Source organism: Xiphophorus couchianus, chromosome 9 (assembly GCF_001444195.1).
Source record: "Xiphophorus couchianus chromosome 9, X_couchianus-1.0, whole genome shotgun sequence".
Lineage (NCBI taxonomy): Eukaryota > Metazoa > Chordata > Actinopteri > Cyprinodontiformes > Poeciliidae > Xiphophorus > Xiphophorus couchianus.
The window spans coordinates 12,450,626-12,473,495 of record NC_040236.1 but is presented as its reverse complement, the minus strand read 5'-3'; the positions used below and the strand labels follow the sequence as shown (position 1 = coordinate 12,473,495).

The 22,870-nt window shown below is 39.1% G+C and overlaps 2 protein-coding genes across 5 annotated transcripts in view; one reads left to right on the top strand and one right to left on the bottom strand.

The window, feature by feature from the left end:
* cers1 (ceramide synthase 1) overlaps positions 1 to 12,205 on the top strand; it is a 31,588-nt gene extending 19,383 nt beyond the window's left edge. Inside the window, exons 2-7 of the mRNA XM_028027445.1 lie at positions 1,860 to 2,019; positions 5,238 to 5,418; positions 5,503 to 5,664; positions 5,839 to 5,986; positions 6,082 to 6,236; positions 7,561 to 12,205. Of these exons, the coding sequence (XP_027883246.1) occupies positions 1,860 to 2,019; positions 5,238 to 5,418; positions 5,503 to 5,664; positions 5,839 to 5,986; positions 6,082 to 6,236; positions 7,561 to 7,603 (849 nt within the window). The 3' untranslated portion in view covers positions 7,604 to 12,205. The remainder of the gene's footprint in view (positions 1 to 1,859; positions 2,020 to 5,237; positions 5,419 to 5,502; positions 5,665 to 5,838; positions 5,987 to 6,081; positions 6,237 to 7,560) is intronic.
* On the bottom strand, positions 11,954 to 21,853 carry ncln (nicalin). Of its 4 annotated transcripts, none has more exons than XM_028027441.1 (15): positions 21,576 to 21,853; positions 19,431 to 19,621; positions 18,712 to 18,856; positions 18,518 to 18,612; positions 17,870 to 17,950; positions 17,622 to 17,725; positions 17,413 to 17,501; positions 17,057 to 17,196; positions 16,533 to 16,759; positions 15,341 to 15,428; positions 15,214 to 15,252; positions 14,928 to 15,091; positions 14,136 to 14,189; positions 13,742 to 13,820; positions 11,954 to 13,343 (listed from the first exon to the last, which is right to left on the bottom strand). In XM_028027441.1, exons 1-15 carry the CDS (start codon positions 21,748 to 21,750, stop codon positions 13,281 to 13,283), a joined length of 1,734 nt encoding a protein of 577 aa, XP_027883242.1. In that variant the 5' UTR covers positions 21,751 to 21,853; the 3' UTR covers positions 11,954 to 13,280. The 4 variants fall into 4 exon arrangements, with proteins under 4 accessions (XP_027883242.1, XP_027883243.1, XP_027883244.1 ...); XM_028027442.1 differs by having other exon boundaries at positions 14,928 to 15,088; XM_028027443.1 differs by having other exon boundaries at positions 16,581 to 16,759.
* Positions 21,854 to 22,870: the final 1,017 nt, after the last annotated feature.

The window sequence follows — 22,870 nt, the reverse complement described above, 5'->3', positions numbered from 1 at the left end:
TAAAATCGAGAAAATTATGACCGGCCCTGTTGTATAAAACTCTTGTATGACAACAGAGTGATTTCAGTCGGAAGCTTTTTCAGATTCGCTGTAATACAGACTGCTACAGGAGATCCTTCCTGCCAACAGTCATCAGCTACAATAACTCTTAGAAGAAACTTAATATGAGTTACAACAACATTTAATTTAATTTAGGGATCAGTAAAATACTTTTGAATTCAATTGAAAACTTGTTCTGCTATATCTAGTCAGTTTTGATGTGCTAAGAAAATATAACTACTTACATTTGAAATATTTTTAACTATATTTATTTTATTTACACAATGTTGCCCAAACTGAGTGATGCTTGGTTGGATTTCTCTTTGCTAAATAGCACGTCTAGTTGTGGTTTGGAGAAATCTAGGCACTACTTCCTGGTTTAAAACCCCAGCCTGAGCTGCACGAGCTGCGGAAAGGAACATAACACTTCAATTTCTTAGCTGCTGCACTGCAACTATTGATATTTATGAAAGAAATACATGTTATTTTAGACTACAAACAACTCTTGTTTAAATATTACATTTAGCTTTATGTAGAAAAAGTTTTAAAAAAGCAAAAAGATTTTTGTGGCATTACTGGTCTTTCATTAATAGCAAATGGTTTTTCTCTTTCTATCTTCAGCACCTTTTAGTCTGTAGATATCTTTTTGTTAAAAACAGACTTACGTCATCACTCATCTGAGTCATTGGGTGCTCAGCTTCATGTTTTTAGTCATCAAATTGTATCAAATTTCACTTATCAAAGAAAGCATCAGAATAGCTGATCAAATTTAGGTTGGTAGCTCAACATGTGTTGTTTGGTTGGCATGCTCTCTCATCTTCCCCATTTTGAAGACTGGCTAGAAGAAATACGGGAAACAAAAAATTGTGGATAATTGATCAAATGTTTCTAGACACGCTCATGAACTTGAAGTTAAAACAATTAAATAAAAAACAAAACTGTGAAATAATTTCATCCATCCATCCATTGTCTGCAGCTTATCCAAGATCAGGTTGTCAGGGCAACAGGTCCATCCACCTCTGGTAGAAGAGGATTTCTGCTGCTTGTGTCCAGGAAATAAATGTTTAAGAAAACTGTTCTTTTGAATAACAACTAAAGCTTTTAGACGCTTTTTTTACTCTTTGGATACCAAAAATATGTTGTAAATAAAGCTTTTTACATCTGTGGTTAAAACACCATCACCTTACAACCAGACGTTTTCTTTGAACGTCTAAAAAACAAAATTATTAGCTACTTGGTTTGCTTAGTCACCATGGCAACTACAATTAGCCAAGAGAATCTGGCAGTGCTTCATTTATTCAAACACCTTAGCAACAGCTGTTGTTTTAAGAGGAACTTTGACTTTTAAAATGGGAATCTCAGTTTTCAGATCTTTCTGAATTGACTCTTCAAAAAATCAAACTTCAGGACACAGATAGAAGGAGCCAAAACTGCAGATCTTACTGGAGTTAATGCAGTCTAATGCAGCGGTGCAGCAGTAAAGCATAGATTTATGAAGATGTGGATGAATAGGTTTTATTTGCTGAGGTGCTGATTCAGCTTTCTGAGGCCTGCAGTGCGTTTGAAATTTATTTCAGTAAGCTGAGTCATGGCTTTTTAAAAAAAATTTTTATCACGTTCACTTAAATTAGGATCGGTCAAATTATGGTAACACCTCTAAAAGTACGACAAGATTGAAACATTTATGGCATGATTTTGAACTTTCATCTGGCTGATTTTTCTTTTACACATTTTGTTTCTACCTTATGAGAAAAGGAGTGTGATTTTCTTCTGACTGCCTGTAGAAGTAGTGTGACTTATTACTGATTTCTCTCCTGCAGCCTCTTGCACAGTGGTGCAGGCTGATGCCCAAAGATGCTGCCAAGATGCCAGAGAGTGCATGGAAGCTGGTCTTCTACACCATGTCATGGTCCTACAGCACCTACCTGCTCTTCTTCTCCTCCTACTCCTTCTTCAACAACCCACCATCCGTCTTCTCCAGTAAGACACACAACCGTGGAGACATTATGTTACTTATAGGTCATTTAATCTGGGTCTGTGTGGGTTTTTTTTCCTTAAAATTAAAGCCAGTGAAGTTCCAGTCAGTAAAAGTCAGACAGATAAACGGATAAATGCTGACCTAAGGAGAGGTTTCCTTCCTAGATTTTCAGGGCAGAGAAAGAGTGAAGGTCAATGGTGACCAAAGTGCAGTCTGGGGGCCATTTGTGGCTCTTGAAATAATTTTGTGTGGTCTCTGTCACCAGTTCAAGAATGGTGATAATTTGGGCATTTTTTTGTAATTGTTTTGTACTTAAAACTTTAAGTGCAATGCAGAGAAATTTTTTTTTTTGCTTTTATTTCTTAGTAAGGTGGGCCACAAACATTCAGCCATTTTTTACACACAGGAACACACACATCCATTGCACTTGGCTTGGCTAAACACAGCAAAGGTTTTAAAAGAAAATTCTCATTTTTGCTGGAAATGAACATTTAAGAGACCAAGAAAAAAAGTTAAATAACTGCAAACATTAAGGTGAATGTCATACTGTTTCCTTCACTAAAATATTAGTTTTTTAATTTATTGTCATGCAGGAAAAGGATAAAATATTCACAATGATATTATTTTTCTATTTTTAATTGGAGAGAAAAGGCTCATTTTCGCCCCTCTGGGATTCTGACCATTGGTGCAAAAGGTTTGGACGCCCCTAGCTGCAGTTATTTTATCAGAAGGTGAAATAAGGCCCTATAGCTGCTCTGTAGAGACTCTGCAGGAGGTAAAATTCCCCTCAGTACTTACATGGGCAGATATATCCATCCATCCATCCATCCTTTTTCTGATCACCCTTTGTCCCTAATGGGGTGGGGAGGGTTGCTGGTGCCTGTCTCCAGAGTTTGAAGACTTGCACATTTTTTGAGCCTGCGGGAAACCTTTTTGCTTTTAAGGTATGACCTATTTTAATGCTTCAGAGTCTGTCCATTAATAACAGAATATGTTTATTTAACATATTTTACTACTATAGAACACATTAGGTTTCATACAACATTTATAACAAGAGACCTTTATGATTGTACCCTAATGGAAACCAGAATCATTACAGTTTTCAGTGTGTTGCTAATGGAAGATGGAAGTGCTCCCAGACTTCGCGTATATTCCACTCATGTCTTTTACGGTCCCTCGACCTCCTCCATCAGACACTGAGGTGTCAGCGCTCCTGGAGAGGATGAGGAGGAAGAGGCGAGAGGGGCTCACGAGGGCTATCGGACAGCATCAGCTTCGTCTTTGATCGCCACGTCACGGCTAATAGCCGTCAGTGTGTGATGTGTGGAGCAGGAGAGTAACAGGGCCTGACTTTTAGAGAGGGAGAGGAGGAATCAAGCTGAGAGGGAAGCTGGAGAGAGGGATGATAAGATAATCTGAAAAACAGCACCATAGTCGGCAAAACCTTGCAAAAGCACTCACATTGTTTAAGGCTACAACCACAAACTTCTGCCTTTTTTATTGGGAGAGGCTGATAAAAAGCCGCACATTGTCATGAAGACATTTTTTACCGTTTTACAGATAAAAAACTGAAAAGTGTGGCATGCATTTCCTTTGGGAATTACCAGAGTTTTAATTAGATTAGTTTGATAGCGTCTTTGAGCAGCAATTTTCAGCATTTTAAATTGAATGTAGGTCTGGACTTTGACTGGGCCATTCTTGATTTAAACTAACCCTCTGATTTATCTAATAGTGTTTTAATATTTATGCTCTCTTATCTGTGAAAGGTGCTGTATAAATAAAAAATAGTGTGTATAAAATGTAAAAATAAACTTCCGTTTCACACTTCCGAATTAGTTTTTGCTGGATTTGACCAATGAAAACTGTGACGGAAAAATGTAAACAAATAAATAAATTGAGTGCTGTGAATACTTTTGCAAGGTGCTGCATATTTATCCTGAATAAAAAGGTGGAAAAATCAAAAGTTTTAAGTAGGAAGAAATGCCTCTGCTTCCCATTCCTCACCTTAGCAGCTTTTCTGCTGGGATCCATTTTTCGAGCCTCTTCTCAATGTTTAATGGTGGAAGCTTTGATCGATAAACATTACACAACGCCTGAATGAAACCCCATCCCTGTGGAGACAAACCTCACTCAAACATCGGAGGAGAGAGTTTCCGTCCAACATCTGATAGGCTTCAGAGACTCGAGCCAGTCTTAGCCTGCATTCAGGCGGGTTTTCATCAGAAACGTTCCCTAATGCTGCTGGACACCTGATCCCTCCTCCTTCTGTACAGCGCTAACCACCACAGCTTCTCCTCCAGGATCTCTGCTGTATTTACCATGCTATGCCTCTGACTTGTGCTTACAGGGATGCATGAGCATGATGAAGACACGACAAACTGTCCACGCCTTGGAGACTCTTTTACATCTGGAGGAATTTAAATGATGGAAAATTTTCCTGCTATATTTGTAACAAAGTTTAAGCAGAAACTAAAGTAAAGAGGGAATATTTATTTAGTTCTAATTTCAGGATTTGAACCCAGGACTTTCTTGTTGAAATGCACCAGTGCTGCCAAATGCACCACCATGTGGACCGTGTTCATTATTTATTGCAGTTTAGTTTAGATTATTAAGAATAAAAATAAAAAGGCATCAGCAATCCATGTACGTGGAGTCATGCAGCATGAAGATTAAACAATAATAATTCATAAAAATAAAATTATATATATATATAATTTAACATACTGCAACAATCGTTTTGTTACATTAAGTTAAAAATAATTTAATTCATATAAAAGATTACTAAATGTATGCAGATTTCTTTGTCGAATTTGTAATTTCCTATAGTGGTCCGCAGATGTTTTCGAAATCATTTGATCTGTTTTTACTCGTGTGCTTGTTACACAGCATTATGAACTCTGCAAAACATGTTTATGTATCTTTACTTTTTGATATCATGACAAAAATCAGCATAAAGTGCATAAAATTGGATATTTTTTTACTATAGGACACGATGTTTGCTCTGTGTTGAAGCATGCGTTGGGTTGTGTCATCCTGCTCCCACCTACAGGCCGAGAATCATTGATTGTATTTATAAATGATCTAAATAAACTATTAAAGATGGTTTGCGACCTACTTTGTAAAACATTTCGGCCAAGGCTTCTTGTGTATCTCTGGCTGCTGCAGTCATCACAGCCTTTGTAGCCCAGCATCTTCCCCTGATCTCCTTCTGCTCCCTCAGACTGGAAGAGTGGTATAACAGTGCCTACAGACATCGCCATAGCCTACCTGATCCAGGGCAGCTTCTATGGCCACTCCATCTACGCCACCGTCAACATGGACACATGGAGGAAGGACTCTGCTGTCATGGTGGTGCATCACATCATCACCCTGGCTCTCATTAGCTTCTCCTACGCCTTCAGGTACTAGAACAGGGGAAAGGTGTGGAGAGCGTTGCACCCGACCGTGTTCTGAAAGTGCATCTCGCTTTGATTTCTCCCTCTCAGGTACCACAACGTGGGCATCCTGGTGTTGTTCCTGCACGACATCAACGACGTTCTGCTGGAGTTCACCAAGCTCAACGTCTACCTGAAGGCCAGAGGAGGCGGCTACCACCTGCTCAACGACGTTCTGTCCAACATGGGCTCCGTCAGCTTCAGCGTCACTTGGTAAGCTTTAAATCTTCAACTCGCTTTCTGATTTCTCCCCCTCCGCTGCTTGGCTGTCTCACTGAAATGATTTGAAGTTTTGACAGCTCTGTCATTATGCTGTCTGGTGTCTTATCCATCCACAGAGTCCCTAAATATCTGCTGTCTGTTTTGTTCCCGCCTCGTTTTTCTCAGGTTCTGGTTCCGACTCTATTGGTTCCCTCTTAAAGTGCTGTACGCCTCATGTGTGTCCAGCATCCAGTTGGTCAATAACATCCCCTTCTACTTCTTCTTCAACGCCCTGCTCTTCGCCCTGCTGCTCATGAATATCTACTGGTTCCTGGTGAGCGCACTTTGAAACCGAGTTTTTAAGCGCCTCCAGTTCACACTCTCATTCTGACCGCTTTGCTTGGTGCGTTTCTCCTCTGCTCTCTGCAGTTTATTGTGATTTTCGTGGTGAAGCTGCTGAAGGTGAAGGAGGTGAACGACGTCAGGGAGTACGAAGACGAGGACGCCAGGAAGGCAGCAGAGGAGTTGCTAAAAGACGCAGAAAACAATGATGATGATGCTGGACATCACAACTCAGCCCAGAGGTGAGCTGCGCCACTCCCATTTCAAAATAAACTTTTCATTTGAATATAAGACACGGAGCGCTTCAACTTATGCATGATGAAGCCTGAGGTTTTATCAAGCACAGAACATCGGCGGGGGGTTAGCTATGTGCTGGCAGCGGAGGTGGTAGTTTATCCATGAAGTGTCCACCACATGCATGGGCTTGAATTGCTTATCAGAAAATGCAAAGCAGGTCTGATCCTGCTGTTCTCCTCCCAAGCGGGCAGCCTCTTCTTGCCCACACCTGCCTGGCAGGGCTCCATTTAATTTCATGTAACACTCTTGGCACCGGCGTCCATCTCTGCTCTGGCTGAAGACCAAAGGAACCTTAAGGAGAAACCCCCCCCCCCCAAATTGTGCATATTATATTATATTATATTATATTATATTATATTATATTATATTATATTATATTATATTATATTATATTATATTATATTATGAGACTGAGGCAAGTTGTAACTTTTTCAGGCTGTTCAATTGAAAAATATATTCGTAAAGCTGCCAAAGAAAATCTGGGTTAAATTAGGGGAAGAGTGTCAGTGTTACGGACATCTGGTGGACTAAGTGTGTAACCTGTGACCTCTGATGCTCTAATACCAAGTGTTGAATAGTCAAAACACAGAAAGGAGTAGTTTGAGTTTGTTTTTCTAATCAAAAATATGGAAATGACTTAAAGCTTTCTGTAGGCAAGCTTTGATCAGAGCGCCACTCTGTAGTTTCTAAGGCGTCGTGTCACAAATGTCGTGGTGAGGCTTTTATATTTTTTATTCTGTAACTTTTGATACTTTATAGAAAACCGTGACACAAACACATTGTAATTAGTATGACATTTTGCAATCGTGAGGTTTAAGCAACAAACTGCTGACAGAAACCAAAGGGTATCTGTTTTGATCTTTAACCTCGGCACTGACAGCCACATGCATCTCTATCAGAGCAGCCTTTGACCTCTGCAGACTTAAACACCCTGCAAACCTGAAGTCTCCTCTTCACCCAGTCCATCTCACTGCTCAAGGCAGTTTCAGGAAAATCCTGAATAATGTATTGCAAGATAATCTAACGGTTTGGTTTTGGCCTACCTGTCCTCTTGGAGGCTGGTGCTGAACAAGCTAATCTTGCACAGATGGGGGTCTGAAACAGCCCAAGACCATACTGAGATGTGATTACGCCCTTATCTGAGCGGCCTTGAACACGTTCTGATATCCTCTGAACCAAATGTTGCACATCTGCTCATCAGCCCTCCTGCCGTGTGCACTCCTTCTTATCCCCGCACTCTGCTGTGTGTCTGTGCCTTTCTTCCCGCAGGAAGTACGTACAGAACGGAGTTACCAAGGACAAGCATCTATAACAGGCTCTCCGGTGCCCCCTCCTGGCTCTGGACTGTACCTGCAGGCCCTCCTCGGACAGCAGAGGTTCAAAACGTGACCGGACGGGAAAGAGCATCACAACCACAAAACAAAAGAAAGAAACAAGAAGTAGAGAAGGGAAAGTTAGGATACAATCAGTTTATATTTTGTATTTGTTTTAGAGCATTTTGTTTTCAGTTTTATTTTATTAGAGCACTGTGAATGTCATTTCAGCTGACTTCCTCTCTTGCTGTTGTTGGATTAACATTTGATAGATCTAGACCTTCTTGAGGGAGGGATGATGATAGGAGCCAGTTTAGATCTGTTCTCATGTCTTCGAATAACCTGTAGGAACCAAGGGAACAAGCAAGAGGTTGGGGTAATTTGTTTAGTCGTTCTTCCCTCTCCACTTCTTTAACTTCCATCCATCCGCTTCGACTTATTTTATGAGAAGAAATGAGGGATTATTGCTGCTAATCCTTCATCTGCTTCCCAGTTTCCTACATACATTCATTTAAGCTGAGAGGCCAGAGGCAGCGTTTGCATGTTTTAGGACGCCAAGATCCCACAACTTTTAAAGTAGCAGGAATAATTTATTTCATGAGACTTCTGACCCACATGAACTTTGAATATTCCCTTGGATTCCTCTCCAGAACGCGCTCCTTTTCCTTTTTTTGTGCTGTTTTGTCTCTGTATAGGCTACATAGCATCTGTTGCTGCACTGACATGAAGGCGTACAAGCTCACTGCTGGTTTAATGACGGCAAACAGCTAGAATTGATTGACTAGGTCTTTATCGCAATTTGATTTGCTTACGAAAGAGATTTCTAATATTGTTAAATGATATTCAATGTGTTCAGGTGACGGACGGTGGTGGAAAATCAAAAACAATGTATGCGCTCGCTCTACTATTCAGGAATGCATGAAGTCAGAATGATTTTTGGAAATGTGTGACGTATTTTTCACAAATCTTTTAGGTATATCACCGATAACTAAAACTGCTCCTAGAAGTAACTGAAGTCCTAACATACAAGTCAATATTTTACACATTCTCCCAGCGGCACCTAAACGCATCTTCTAGACAAATGTGATCAAACTATACACTGGAGAAAATAAGCATTGTCAGTGTCCTCAGTAAATGTATTTCTAATGGTGTTGTTAGCATGTAATTCACATCGGATTTCAGTAACAACCCAACTAATACACACTTACAGAGAAATAAACACGTTAATCTGCTAATTAGGTTATGTGTGATAAAGTGGAGAGACACAAGAAGAAAAAGAAGTGTAAAAATGCTGAAATCTGTTAGTATTTAGACGATCTGTTGCTCGAGGTTTAGTCGTAATTTATGGCCTCTAAAAATGTTTCAAATGTTTGTTGAAAGGTCTCTGCAGTCTTTTTACAGCAAATTATACGGATTACATTTGTTATAAACAAGAGAGAATATCTCACCAGAACCTTGAGGATTTTAACTAGTTTGAACGAATGGATCAAAACCATGTAGTTTCTCCATACAGGAGACTCTGTGAAGGTGTCCCACCAAAACAGACTTTTCTATTTCCTATTTATTATCTGCGTCATTCCACTAAATTGATTTTATTCCCTTACATGTTACTACCAACATCTGGGCTGAGTCACATTAAAAATATATGCGCCGTAATAACGTTGCTGCGTTCAATGCTTATTTTTCCAGTCGTATAAGATGCACATCTAGAAACCAGAAGTAATTAGAATTTAAACGTTTTTCAAAACTTGAACCATAAATTGAAAACCAAAGACTAAGAGGAATCATTTTCTGAGGTGCCTGCTGGTTTACTGCATGCCTGTAGAAGAAAATAAGGAATGTTTCCACTTTGTCTACCTTCTCGATCAAATTCCAGCTCTTGTTTGGAGGAACAGCATGCTTGTGCTGCTTGAGCAGGCCGCAGATGTTGATAATCCGTCGGCGGGGGACGCGGGTGTCTGTTCTCTTTCGTTTCTGTCTTCCATCATCCTCAAACCAGTGTTTCAGGAAAATTGAAGCTTATCTTGAAATTTTACTTTAAATTATGATTATTGTTGCTGTAGTTAACTTGATGTTTGTATTTTTTTTTTTCTTCGTTGAATTGCTGCTGTTTTTATCTCTGAGAGCACTGTTTGTATTCCAGATGGGGTTTTTTTGTTTCGTTTTGTTTTCTGCTGATGTCGGTGACAGTCATGTGATCAGGGGACCATCACTCACCTCTATCTGGACCAACATCTGGATTCAGCCTCTGATCCGTTCCTGTTGATCATTCTCTTATTACTGTAGTACATCTGTGTTGTAAACAACACGGTCCGCCCGTTGCTCACCTTCCTTCTCAGCTCTGATACTCTAATCTGTTTCTCTTTTAATGACAGCAGTAATCCCAGAGTGAGTCACAAACCCTGAAATCTGTGATCTGGATTGTCTCACTACATCAGAGGGCTGAGAAGAGATGAGCAAATAACAAACTTTCTCTAGAAGAGGCCACTACCTGTCTAGATGGTTTCTGTCCTTATTGCACCTCAGGGTTTGTTGGCTTTTGTGGACATTTTTCATCAAAGAGCTTTTTGAAAATCTTTACCCTTTTGGAGGTTTTGAGATGCTGACATTAGCAGCGCCTGGTAAATATGTGCAAAAAGCCTTTATTACAATAGTTCATTACAATCGCATATTTATTCAGATGGGAAAAAACCCATGTGTAGAAATAATTGTACCAGAAACTGTGGATCTAAATTTTTTTCTAGATCTGTTGGTGAACGACTCCCGTTTATCAGATTTTTAGTGAAAATCTTATATTTTAAAGATCTCATGCTGTATGCGCTCCAACAGTCCACTGGGCTTTTTAGAAGAGAAACAGGCTCAAAGCATCACAGGTCCTCCACCGTGCTTTACAGTGGAAATCAGAGGCTGTTTCACAATTTCACTTTGTTTTAAGCCAGACCAATGTGGAGTTTTCTGACCAAAATGCAGTTTAGCAAACTGTAAGTTGACGCAATATCCTATTTATCCCCCAAGAAAACTGCATAAAAAATTTATTTAATTTATTTCTAAGAGAAATTGGAGGATCAATACATCAGGCACCAGTGGCTTTGTTCAAAATAATTACGTTTTTTTTCCCTGACTGAATATTTTCAGTGTGATATGTAATATCATATTACATTATTTTAAGGCTTTTTACGCATCTTTACAAGGGGTGCCACAAACTGTGGCCCGCACTATAAATGATTATTAAAAATACAGCCAAGAATTGAGATTCCCATGATCCTAAACAAAGAAAACGACTAAAAACAAGATGATTCACGAGTGCAGCTCACGTTTACAGATTGAACATTTGACAGTCTGAATTCGACACCTAATGTCAAACGAATAAAGGATGATCTTGGGGTTTATTGTAATAACAAACCAAATACATGTTTATGTCCACAGGAGATGTGGTGGATTTTTCCCAAAACATCGGGATCGGACAGAAATGTTCAAATGCGCTCAAACAAAACCACGTTGTGAATGACGTAGCATCTGCAGATCTAATCTCATATAACAGTGAACGCTGCATTAATATGATTTAAGAAGTGGCGTTCTTTTGTTTTAAGTTGAGCTCTGCAGGAATATGTTGGAAGGGAAAATCTTTTGTGAAGACATTACGAGCTGAAATAATTTACCAATGATGAAATCGAGGCTCAGTCCAAATTTTACCATTAAATATGAAATTTTGCACAGAAACTGTGATATTGAGGATGGAAAGTGAGTCAGCTCCACCAGTGCTTCAATTGTGCCAAAACATGTCCACCGAAACAATAAAGGGAAGTGTGGGAGTTGGTGATTGAAGCTGAGGAGCTGGTTGAGCGTCGGGCACAGAAGCCCGGTGGATATTTCCTGCACATCGCATTATCATTTAAAATTGCATTGTTTCTATCGCTTATTAGTAGATTAAAACAAAGAAAAAGGGAGCAATTGAGACTTTTTACCATAACTGAAGGATCATTGACTAAATCAGGCATTGAAATGCAATTTACTGATTTTTTTTGGACCACTGGTGAACACTGTAAACTATAAAAATTACAAAAAAATGATTTCCCTCAACTTTTTTTCCAGTCTGAATTCGACCACTGTTTGAAACAGTTGATAAGAGATCTGTATTTGCTCTTTTGTAATACAGTTTTAATACCATTCAGCCAATGTTTCATTTTGTTCTCATGAAATAAACAATGTCAGTAAACAAAAAGACAAGTCCCATTTGTCATTTATTTTTAAAATCACAATTTTTCATCGCAAAGATCCAAGTGCCACCGATGACGTGAAACAGGCTGCAGAGGAAGGCTCATTTCAGTGCACAGACAAAAACAAAGCACTCCAATAAATTAGATTTTATTTGTACCAGTTTTTCCATCTGTCGGTAAATAAGAAGTTCTGTAATTGTTGCCATGGGTCATGCAGTAAAGCAAAATAATACAAGAAAACAGAGCAGATAAACACCATAGAGAGAACCATTTAGGACATTTCTGCCTCATTTATCTGGTTTCTAACCATTTTTAAGAAGTCCAGTGTTTTAAATAACCTCCAGGTTTGAAATAAAGTTGTTGCTCAGAGAAAAAAAAAAAAAAGTCAAAAATCAAATCATTTTCTGCCGGGAAATGTGATTTGGGCATTCTCTGATATAAGAAAACATGATTTTTCCGATACTTGCCATCACATGATTGAACAATCTCTTTTAATCAAAGGAGGAGAATATTCAAAAATCAAAAATAAATCATAGAAAGTCACACAGCAACATGAAACAAAGTAGAAAAAAAGTAATTCATGGCAGAATAAAGAAGAAGAAATGCACAAACAGTTTATTTGGGGAAACTTGCACAAATCATCAGGTGACAAGAAAAAAAAAGATCTAAAAACATCTTCACATTTCACAGATCGTCTTTCCTGTAAACAGTGTTTCTTTAGGAGTTTTTTGTTTGTTTTCAAAGCGTTGATATTCACCTACTCAAATTTCTGAATGTGTTCTTGAATAATTTTGATCGTTCTTCTTGTTCAAATTCAGCTCCCTTTCCAGCAGAACTAAGCTGTCAAATATCCAGCGTTGAAATGAGAAGTGACTGACTGCCACCAGCTAAAAATAAAGATTAAATTGGCACAAAAACTTTGAAGGCAATTTATTTCATGTTGGATATTATTGATTTGAGACATTAAATGCTTGGTAATTGACCCTCTGTTTTGGGGGAACTTTTGAAGCATAAAGAACAATAGTTATGCATTTTGCAGGACATCTCATAAGCACGTGAGATGGACATTGAAAGAAACTAGAAAACTTTGCATCTTTCCTTTGACGGGCCTGTGATCACAGAAACTCCAGACTTGACTCAGTTTCTAGCTGCCTAATACGACACATCAGTCCGGCTCAAAGAGAGACGGGGAAATAAACAAGGATCAGCACATAAAAACATAACCAAACTGTTAACATCTCAAAACACAACTCCTGAATATCGAGGTCCATGAGACCAGGAAAAGGTTGGCAGCAAGACAGGATCTGACATCATAGTTTGTGCATCCGGGCAAAGGAAATGGAAGTGACTTTTCTGGTCCTGATCAGAACAGCAGTTCGGTCCAGCATCTGCGTTCTTATTGGCTAGAGTGTCTGGATTTGAGGAAGGAGGTACTGGGAGGTCTTGAAAACAGGAAACCTCAGTGGACCTTGACTTTGGGCTGGGTGATTCTCCGGACAACACTGTAAAGGAGTCCAAAGTTCTGCAAAAAGAGAAAGGAGACACAATTAATCTCTGACTTACAGACGGCACGTTCTGTTACTGTTCACACAGCAGAAACCAGATAATTCACAAACTACAAAAACCTTTTCCCCCTTACTCTGATATTAAACACCAATAAGTAAAATAGACTATAAATAAAACTCCACTATTGCTATTTTGTTCTGTTTTCGATTCATGACGATCCATCTGTTATTTAATTAAACGTCTTCTTTAATAGTACAAAATAATAATAAATAACTGAAGACCTACATTTTAATAAGCAGCTCTAAAAGTAAAAGCTGAATTTTTTTTTTTTTTTCCACTAAACCGATGCTCCACATATTTCTCAATGGCGGTCCCTAAGGAGATACAAGCCACTGCGACAACATAGTGACTTACCTGGATAGCCAGATACATCATCCCTAAGTAGGCTGCAATGCAGAGAGCCAGCAGCAGGTCAAAAATAGCTGGCTTCACTCTGAGAGAAAAGGAGGGAAAATGGCAAAGACTGAGAGGACCATCAGCAGTTCTGACATCTCAAGGCAGTTCATCTCAAAATGATCTGAATGGAATATTTATTAAACTAAAACTGCTGGATAATTAGCTGGAAGCTGCAGAGTTTGTACAACTTTACAATAAGGTTGATCTGTTAAAACAACCTACAAGGAGCATAAATCCTTCTTCTACCAATGTATTCAATCACATGGTGAATATGGAGGTAGGAGCAGATCTGCTGACAAAAACACTGTGGCTTTAGACGAACTGAAGCATCTCAGAGGTGATGATGCCGTACCTGTAAGCATTCATAGTCTGCTTCAGCTGATCGTAGAAAACAAACTCTGGATCCCTGAAAAGGAGAAAAGTGAAACTTTTATTTTAAGATCATATTTAGAGTAAGCAGATCACCAACAGGTCTGACAGTGGTATGTTCCAGCAGCTTGAAGAAACCTGATCCCTATTACTACTGGCGTAATACAGAAAGTGGTTCATTTACTGTGTGTGTAGTTTAATTTGGCTTCCATATATCAGATAAACATTTTCCAGGCTGATTTGTCGCTGCTTTATGTTAATTATACAACAAAAACAATCAATTTGAATTCATGGCAGTCTGAAAAAGACAGGGCACAAAAACAAAGGATGGAAGGAAGGGTAAATGAAAGAAGGACAGATGAAAACAAGAAAGGAAAGGATGGAAGGACAGCAGAAAGAAAAGAAATAAGGATAAAAGAAAAGGAGAGATAGAAGGAAATAAAGACTTCAAGATGGAAAGAAGGGAATGAAGGAGTGAAAACAGAAGGATTAAAAAAGGGGGGCAATGACAGAAAATGGGAAGGAAAAAATCATCAGAAATGCTGAAAGGATTAAAGGATGAACATACAGCATTCGAAGTACAAAATAGAGGAAAAAAGTACATTTACACAATCAAAAGTCTGAAAGCACAAATATTTTTCTAGACTCTTATTTTCTTTGTCCATACTTCTCCACAACTGGAAACCAAAGTCAAATTTCAGACTGTAGGTGCCGTGTTTAACAGACAGCGTCACCATGTTCATCTGTACTTCAGTGTTCCTTGTTCCACCTTCACCTTTTGTCAGCTTTGACGTAGTGCCTTTTGACGTCCTTGAGGTAACGGCTGAGGTGATACTCCAGCGTGGAGACGATGCTGCTGTCTTTGTCCACCAGCTGAGCGGCTCGCGGCTGCGCTGTAAGCCAGTCCACCACGGCGGACAGATGCTCCTCCTGCACCTGCTGACATGGGACACTAAGTGCATCACTACAGGAAAGGCGACAGCTGGACAGAATCCATTCAGTGTCTCAAATTATACACAGAAGGTTAAACTTGTTTTCTAGTTGAGTCAGTAGCTACACACCATTTGTTCTGTGAAAATCTGGAGATCTCCAGAAGCTCCCTTTGCAGAAGAGAAACGGACAGAATGCATTACATGCAGAAAATAAGCAGAACAAATTATAAATAAATTATTCACTGTCGATTTTTACCTTTTCTGTGAGGTTGTAGATGACCCTCGCCAGGGACTCTGCTACCACCTTGGCGTTCCTGCTGAGCTTGCTGACATCTACATGAGGTCTGTAAGAAGAAACGGGTTTTTATTACCATCGAGGGCCAACAGGGCCACAATTCAACATACATGGTTGTTTCTGAGTGAAGCTGAAAAATAAGTCCAATTGTATTCATCACAATCAAAAAGACCTGCAACATTTGGTAAGTTGTTATATTTTAAGCAAATGATATATTTAGTCAAATGGACGGTCCTTGGTACACACACCCGATCCAAATTTTTGCAGCTTTTGGTGGCTGAGAGGTTTAAAGTCAAGAAGAGTGATAGAAAAATGGTGATGATGGAGAGGACAGAATCAATGAAGAAAAATGTGAACTAATCACAACTAATATCACAGTTTGAATCAGAAATATCGCAGCCTAACTTCCATGTTTTATAAATCAGCTTCTCCATGGTGCCAAAACCAAAAGGCAAATCTGTGCAGCCACTCTGTGCTACTGCACAGGTGAAAAAAAAAAATGTTTAGTGATGTGACATGTTTTAACTCAAGGCGGTCCCTGTGTTTACTGGAATATAAATGTTGAGAATCTACCGAGAGATGAGGAAAGAAATACATAAAAGGAGCAAAGAGATTTTAAGGCACCGTTACAGTGCGGGGCTAGAAATAAGCTTGCTTATCTCCTCGCTGATGGCTAAAAGAATAAAGTTACATAAATAAAAAGAACATTTGGAACATTGCACCTCATCCAAGCCAGCTTTTAGAAAAAAAAAAAAACTTCTATGGACTGAAACACTGAGCCAGCAGACTGAGTGGCTCACAAATGAAGGAACTGGATATTTCTGCCAAATAACGGCAATAAACTTTCTTCTTTGGCCAGGATTTCTTGTTTTAAATGTGTACCTTAAAATGCTTGGAGGAAGAACAGACCCTTTAGCAGTTTATTATGATTATTACTGGACAAAATATTTAAAAAGTACCCTTCCTTTAACAACTAAAAACTATCCCCCCAGAAATGTTCAAATTTGGATCAGTCAGACCTATCTTGCTGCAACAAAGATGAAACGTCATTTTAAAGCGGCATGCAGACGATGGAAGAAAGTCCGAAACTGGGAGCTGCAACGCAAGACTCTTTCTTTTAGGGAATTCATGTAACTTGCAGTAATGAACCCACCCAGCAGGGGGCTCTCCCGCTCCATGGCGAGAGGAGGGGGACACTGACCGCACGTCCATGATGCTGGAGCGCTGAGCCGAGCGGTGCGAGGGCAGATGGGACAGAGTGAAGGCCGGCAGCCGGCGGATCCCGAAGCGCTCGTGCTCCCAGGCCAGCATGTCATCAGCCAGGTTGATTTTCTTGTGAACCATGGAGAACTTTACTTCAGGGTGTTGACTTGCAACCACCTGGGAGAGGAGAAGAAGCAAAAATATTTACAGTTTATTTAACTGAAACCAAATCTTTGTCGCCTGTTAAAAGTAGTGAAAGGCATCCTGCGCTTTGTTAGAAGAAAGGACTTTAGGTAAAATGAATAAACTCTTGACACTGATACAGTATCAAATAAGAGTGTTTTTTGTAAACGTGAGAACTGAACATGTCTCTGCAAGTCGCTGCAGCACAGGAAGCTGCTTATTTTATCACAAGTTTTTTTTTTTAGATGGTAAATGTGGTTATTCTGACAAGATGGATACTTGAACTCTTACAGTCTCCAGTTCTTTGAGCAGAGAGTACTGAGGGGTTCCCTCTTTTGGAGGTTTGGACACATGAAGGTAGAGCGAGTCACTGTTCCCCAGAGTGTCCAGACACAACACAAACGCTACGTTGTCCTGCAGCAAACTGGAGTCTGAAGATGGCAATCAAAAAAAAAAAGAGAGAAAAAGTCAAATGCGTGAATAAGAGGGACTAACTAGTAATACATTTGTAAATACATGCAGTCTATCTCAATGAATTAGTTTCAAAGATTTGTAAACAGATGTGCCTATTAAGTCAAATCCAAATGGAGAAACTTGTTCTGAAAAGGAGTTCCCCAGGTGTGAGTGTTTGGACAACTAAACATCACCTGTGTGGTCCAGGTTGTCCTCTAGCCAACGCTTAGTACCCTGGTAGTTAAACTTCCCTCCACCAGACACAAAGAAGAGCAGGTTGTACCTAAAAACACAGTCAGTTATACAAGATCAGCATATCTGCAAAGCGTCACTGAGAAGAAGCACAGAGCCTCTAGCTCTGATCATATCTGATCAAAATCATCTTAATGACGGTTTGACTCACGCAGCGTGCGTCCTCTTGTAGGTGTAGAGCTTGGAGAAGAGACGAGCTAGCTCCAGCAACATGGACACACCACTGCCGTTTGAGTCTGCGCCATATGACAGCCACTACAATAAAAGATCAGGGTTTAGTTTGTTGCGAAATGATGTTGATGCGAAACATTTAGGGATACATTTGTGCTGCTGGGTTTTGCTGAATGTGCTAAAATTACAATAGACCATGAAGTAAGAAAATAGAGAAGGTCAACATACTGGAGCAACACCAAAAGTATCATAATGAGCCACCACCACGATGGTGGGAAGGTCCTCTCCTCCAACTCCAGTCAGACGGCCCTAGAAACGCAGAAAGCAGAGACTGGTTAGACCACAGATATTCTGTTGGAAAAACAAAGTAAACAAAACACCTGCACCCTCAGTGACTGGCTATGGTTTGAACTAACTACAACCTTTACTCAAAGCTGTTAAAGCCATAAAGCAGGAATGGTTCTTAATTGCGCCAAACTCAAACTCGTACATTAGACTGCCTGACTGGATGGCAGGATTTATCACCACAGAGAAAACATCTGCACATAGAGTCAAGTGGTTTACTTTAACACCCCTAAATGCATTACTTTGTGTTCGATCTGATGATGTAAACCTGATGATGTAAAGCTGACCGGCCATGGAAACCTGTTCCCTAAAGCTCTCTCTACTCCACTCTTCATCGAACCTCAAACACTTTTTCTAATTATACTTGAATTCTGTACAAAAACTGTTCTCACTATCTCCCAACATATAAGTATTGTCATTTAATCTCATACTTCTGAATGCAGCTGACAAAATTGCCCAAAACAAATATATTTAAAAACTGCAGAACAGGCATTTTTACTTGATTTATGCTTTCATGTTTCTGAGTCTCACCTCCAAACTGGTGATGGCCCAGTCACTGACGGCTTTGCTCTGAGCTCCACTGGTCACCATTTGAAAGCCATTTGCTGTGGCTGTGTGCAGCAGCACTACAGTAAAACAGAAAAGTTGAACAAATGAGTCAATATCTAATCAAACCATGTTGAAAACAGAAGCTATAGTCCCCTCTGCTCATCGGGTGTCTCTACCTTCAGCTGCAGATAAGGAGCCCTGAGAGGACGAGGACGTGAGGGTCTGGGTGTAGATGGACAGCAACTCATCGTCCTCCTCGGCAAAGTAGACGGGGACGATGGTTTCCATGGCCAGCATCTCTGGCTCCAGCTCCATGAACTGCTACAGTGGGCAAACAGTGAACAATTGCAGGCATTATAAGATCAGACAGCTGCCTTGAGAAAGATGCCGACAGCGAAAATAAAACAAAACAAAAAAAAGCTGGCAAGGAAAATCTAATCTCAATTTTCCCTGAAAGATGAGTTAGAAAAAAATCTTCAAAAAATGACTAAAGAAAAATGACTGCAATTATTTTTTTCCCCCAAGCAATAGACCAATAAAATAGTTTATTCATAATTTATACTTCACATTCTAGAAGATGCCTACTCATGTTGTGGGAGATATAATTAGTTAGGGGGTGAAAGAAATGCTTTTGATTTTCAAATATAATCTCTTTTAAGAGTTTAGAAACACAACAAATGCTTGGCTTTGTCACGCTTTCCACATTTCAAATTTTAACTTGCTTCTGACTCATACATTTTACAAAAGACGGATTGGAAACCATCAAGAGATCAGATGGAGCATTGTGTACCAAGAAATGACTTTTGAAGCCTCTTAAGATTTATTAGTTAGATAAACAGATTAGAGTGAATGAATATTTTAAAAAACAACATAGCATAATGAGCCGCATCAATACCTGCACTATGTCCTGCGGTATGGCAGACATGTTCTTGGGCAGGATGATGACCACGGCCCCCGCCGACTGGCGCAGGGCTTTCTGGTACTTGTCGTAGGAGAAATCTGCCAAACGCATGATGACACAGCGACGACTTAGTACCTCTGCCTCCACAGTACGCGCCTCTGTATTCAGGATGGCATTCCTGGTACCTAAAGGAAAAGGACAAGCTGATAAACTCTGACAGAAGCAACAATCATTCATTAGTCGTGTTTGTCAAATAGGAACTGACTAAAAAAACAACAACACAGCTTTGAATAAAACTGTTGTTTTCATCATGTTTTATCTTCTTACTCATTTAAATGATTTGAATGACTTTTACCACCATTTTCTCAGTGTTTCTGAGCTTATGTGAATGCAAATGACAGTCATAGTTTGTTTCATAGAAGCCTTTCAAATGGGATTCACAGTGAGAGAGGCTGCAGCGGCCGTCAGTGTAGCAGAGGATGCTGCGCTTAGCACAAGTTAAACACTAATCATTAATCTGAAGTCATTCAAAGCACAGCAATCAGGAAAAAAAAATGTTCTACCTGCATATGATTAACTGGGATCACATCAGCCAAACTACAAATGCGTAGGTGAATTTTTGAGTCAGATACACATTTAAAAACCAATTATAACGCTGTAAGCAATCATAAGACATGGTCACAACATTATAGCAACTTTCTTCTCCTGTCTAACCTCTTGGAGAACCTATTGAGGCCGATAGCTTCAGCTCACTGCGATAGCTTTTCAAGGTTACTCAAGGCATTGATTTTATTCACTTTATTGCAGTATCAAGGCTGGACTCAATATCAGCTGGTTGTGCCTGTCCTTACTTGACTGATTGCATTGGGGACGGAGACAAAAGAAAAAACTGAGTGACTGGGACACCCATACTGTGCTGTCCTTGAGAAAAAATGGTTTGTTCTGACCATGTTGAAAAGATTTTGTCCTAAATCCTATCAGACTGTTGAAACATGCAGAAAGCGCTGCTATTATGTTGATTAATGTACTCAGCAAGTCTGTTAAAACCTCACATTTCTATTGTGAAATAATTTAATTTTCTGTATTGTTTAATATATCCGACTTATTTCATATTTGTTACTTTTTTTGTTTCTTGTTTCAACTGTTCTGACATTTTTGTATGTCTTCATGTAGGTTTATGCAACATAATTTCTTTCTGCATTCTACTTTGAGGTGCTGTTGAATTACAATAAAGTACACTTTCAATATTGTCCTGTCCTTGTGAAAAAGTTTATATAAACCTAACCTAGGCAGCACGTCTGGTGGTATGCAAATAATCACATCCTATTTAGAAATATTCAATTAAATTTAGTTTGTTTTAAATAGCAAAAAATCACAACACCTCAAGACACTTTACAGGACAAAAAGGTTTGATTAAAATCACAAACTTTAAAACATACTAGTCCAAACTGATTTGAGTCAGACCAGTTCAGTCCACTAAAAACCAATCAAATACAGTACAAGTAAGATTCAAATCACATTGTTGCTAACAATCTTTGTAAAAAAGAGGCAAGACAGCAAATTCTATCTTATATATTTTCTCAATTTCTGTCCTTTTAAAGCAAATTCTCTATATTCAAAACGCAGGGTGAAAACCACCTGCATAGTTAGTGACGAAAATTTGAGCACAGCAGAGCAACATGTTCTGCTAAAATTTGGGAATTTTAATAGAAGACAAAGCAGAAAATAATATCTGAACCCTGAAATAAAAGTGAATTCTTGTAAATAAACCTTTAATTGGCTGTTAAGGTTACATCTCACTCTCTTCCTTTAGGCAGAATAAGCTTTTTAATGACAGAGAGTGGAAAGTTCTCAGCATGTGCGTTAGTATTAATATCTCATATTTTAAATGAACTTAGCTAATTAATAATTAACACCATGAGTAGTACAATGGGAGAGAGAAGGAGGTTCTGTCACACACCAACACTGCCTTAACGGGAAGCTAGGCTACATTAGCAGCTAGTTAGCTGTCAATGAAACCTGACATTAAAGGTGTCTGAAACTGACGGAACACTTCAGCTGAATGACTAGTTGTAACCTGTTAACAAACAAGTAGATCCGTTTGGTTTAAATAAGGCAGGAGAAGAGCGGCAGGCTCACCGTACGGCTGTCCCTGGAGGTCGTACTGCTGCATGCGGTACACCGTGAACTCATGAGCCGCCTCGGCCGGGAGCGGAGACACCAGAATCAGCACCGCGGGGATAAACACTATAAAGGTTAGGGGAAACGAAGATTTGAACATGTTGTCAAACACTTCACTGGCTTCTTCGAACATTTTGGCGATTGTACTCGGGGTTCAGTAGACGACTAAATGTTCAGCTGTCACCGCTCTCAGCCACTGACGGTTACTAGCAGCGAATTTTGATCAGGCACCAAACACGACGACCCATTCCACTGTGAAAAATACACAGACAATTTAAAAAGAAAAAAAAAAAAATCATTGTTGGTACTTTACAGGGAAAAAGAAGACAAAATGCATAGCAAACTTTGAAAATTAATTATTATTTACAATATTATCTGTAAAAGATTAAAAACTTATTTGATCACTGGGTTCTTCAGGGATCTTAAAGGGCAACTATACTTAAAAAGTAGTAAATTATCTAATGACACTAGATGGCGCAAGGCACCATAACATCAACCAACCCCTGTTTTTGGATAAAAAATTATGTTTAACCTCGTTATTACCATGCTGTCAGCCCATACAAAATTTGGCATGTGGTTTTTGGTTTGCCTTTTAGGAAGGATTTCCGTCAAAAAACAGCTGCTGTGTAAAACTGCCTTCTACTGAAAGTTCAAACTGCCATTAAAAATAGACGTTTTTTTGACAATTCTAAATACCTAAAAATCCCAATTATTCCAGATGTCTTTTATTTTATTCTAGTCTTATAAAAGTAAAATGTCACCACTAACTTCCCAAATAACAGTGTTGATATAATGTTCGAAAAATATGACTAGAAATCAATTTATTCGTTTTATTGAAATAGGCAAATGTTCATCTTATTCATATACCAAAAGTTTTAGGATACATTATTTGAAAAAAAAAAAAAAATTTTTATCTAACCAACTATGTAACTACCCAACCAATCATCCAAGCCTCTAACCAGCTAACCAACCAACAACAGCTACAACAGCTTACCTCCTAAGGTACAAATATCTTCTCATGCTATTTTAAAAAAATATTTTATTTTCTCCAGGATGTTACAGCCGTATCCAAGAGGACTGTTTCCAAACTTGATTTGTGTCTAAAAAGTAACACATAGTTGGACTTCCTGATCATAATCGACCTTTCAGTGAGAGACTGAGTGAGTAGTGCAAATTATTTCCCAAGGTACCATTTTAAAAGATGAGTTCTCCAGCATCCTTTTTCAGAGTAGAGCAGATTTATTTACATAACC

What these genes read in the sequence shown, in the direction of transcription:
- ncln (XM_028027441.1), bottom strand. Translation starts at nt 21,750, where the DNA reads ATGTTCGAAGAAGCCAGTGAAGTGTTTGACAACATGTTCAAATCTTCG. An exon ending in GGACAACCTGGACCACACAG is followed by an intron (nt 17,197 to 17,412) that starts GTGATGTTTAGT and finishes TGCCATCTTCAG; the next exon opens with ACTCCAGTTTGCTGCAGGAC. An exon ending in TGATGTATCTGGCTATCCAG is followed by an intron (nt 13,344 to 13,741) that starts GTAAGTCACTAT and finishes CTCTTTTTGCAG; the next exon opens with AACTTTGGACTCCTTTACAG.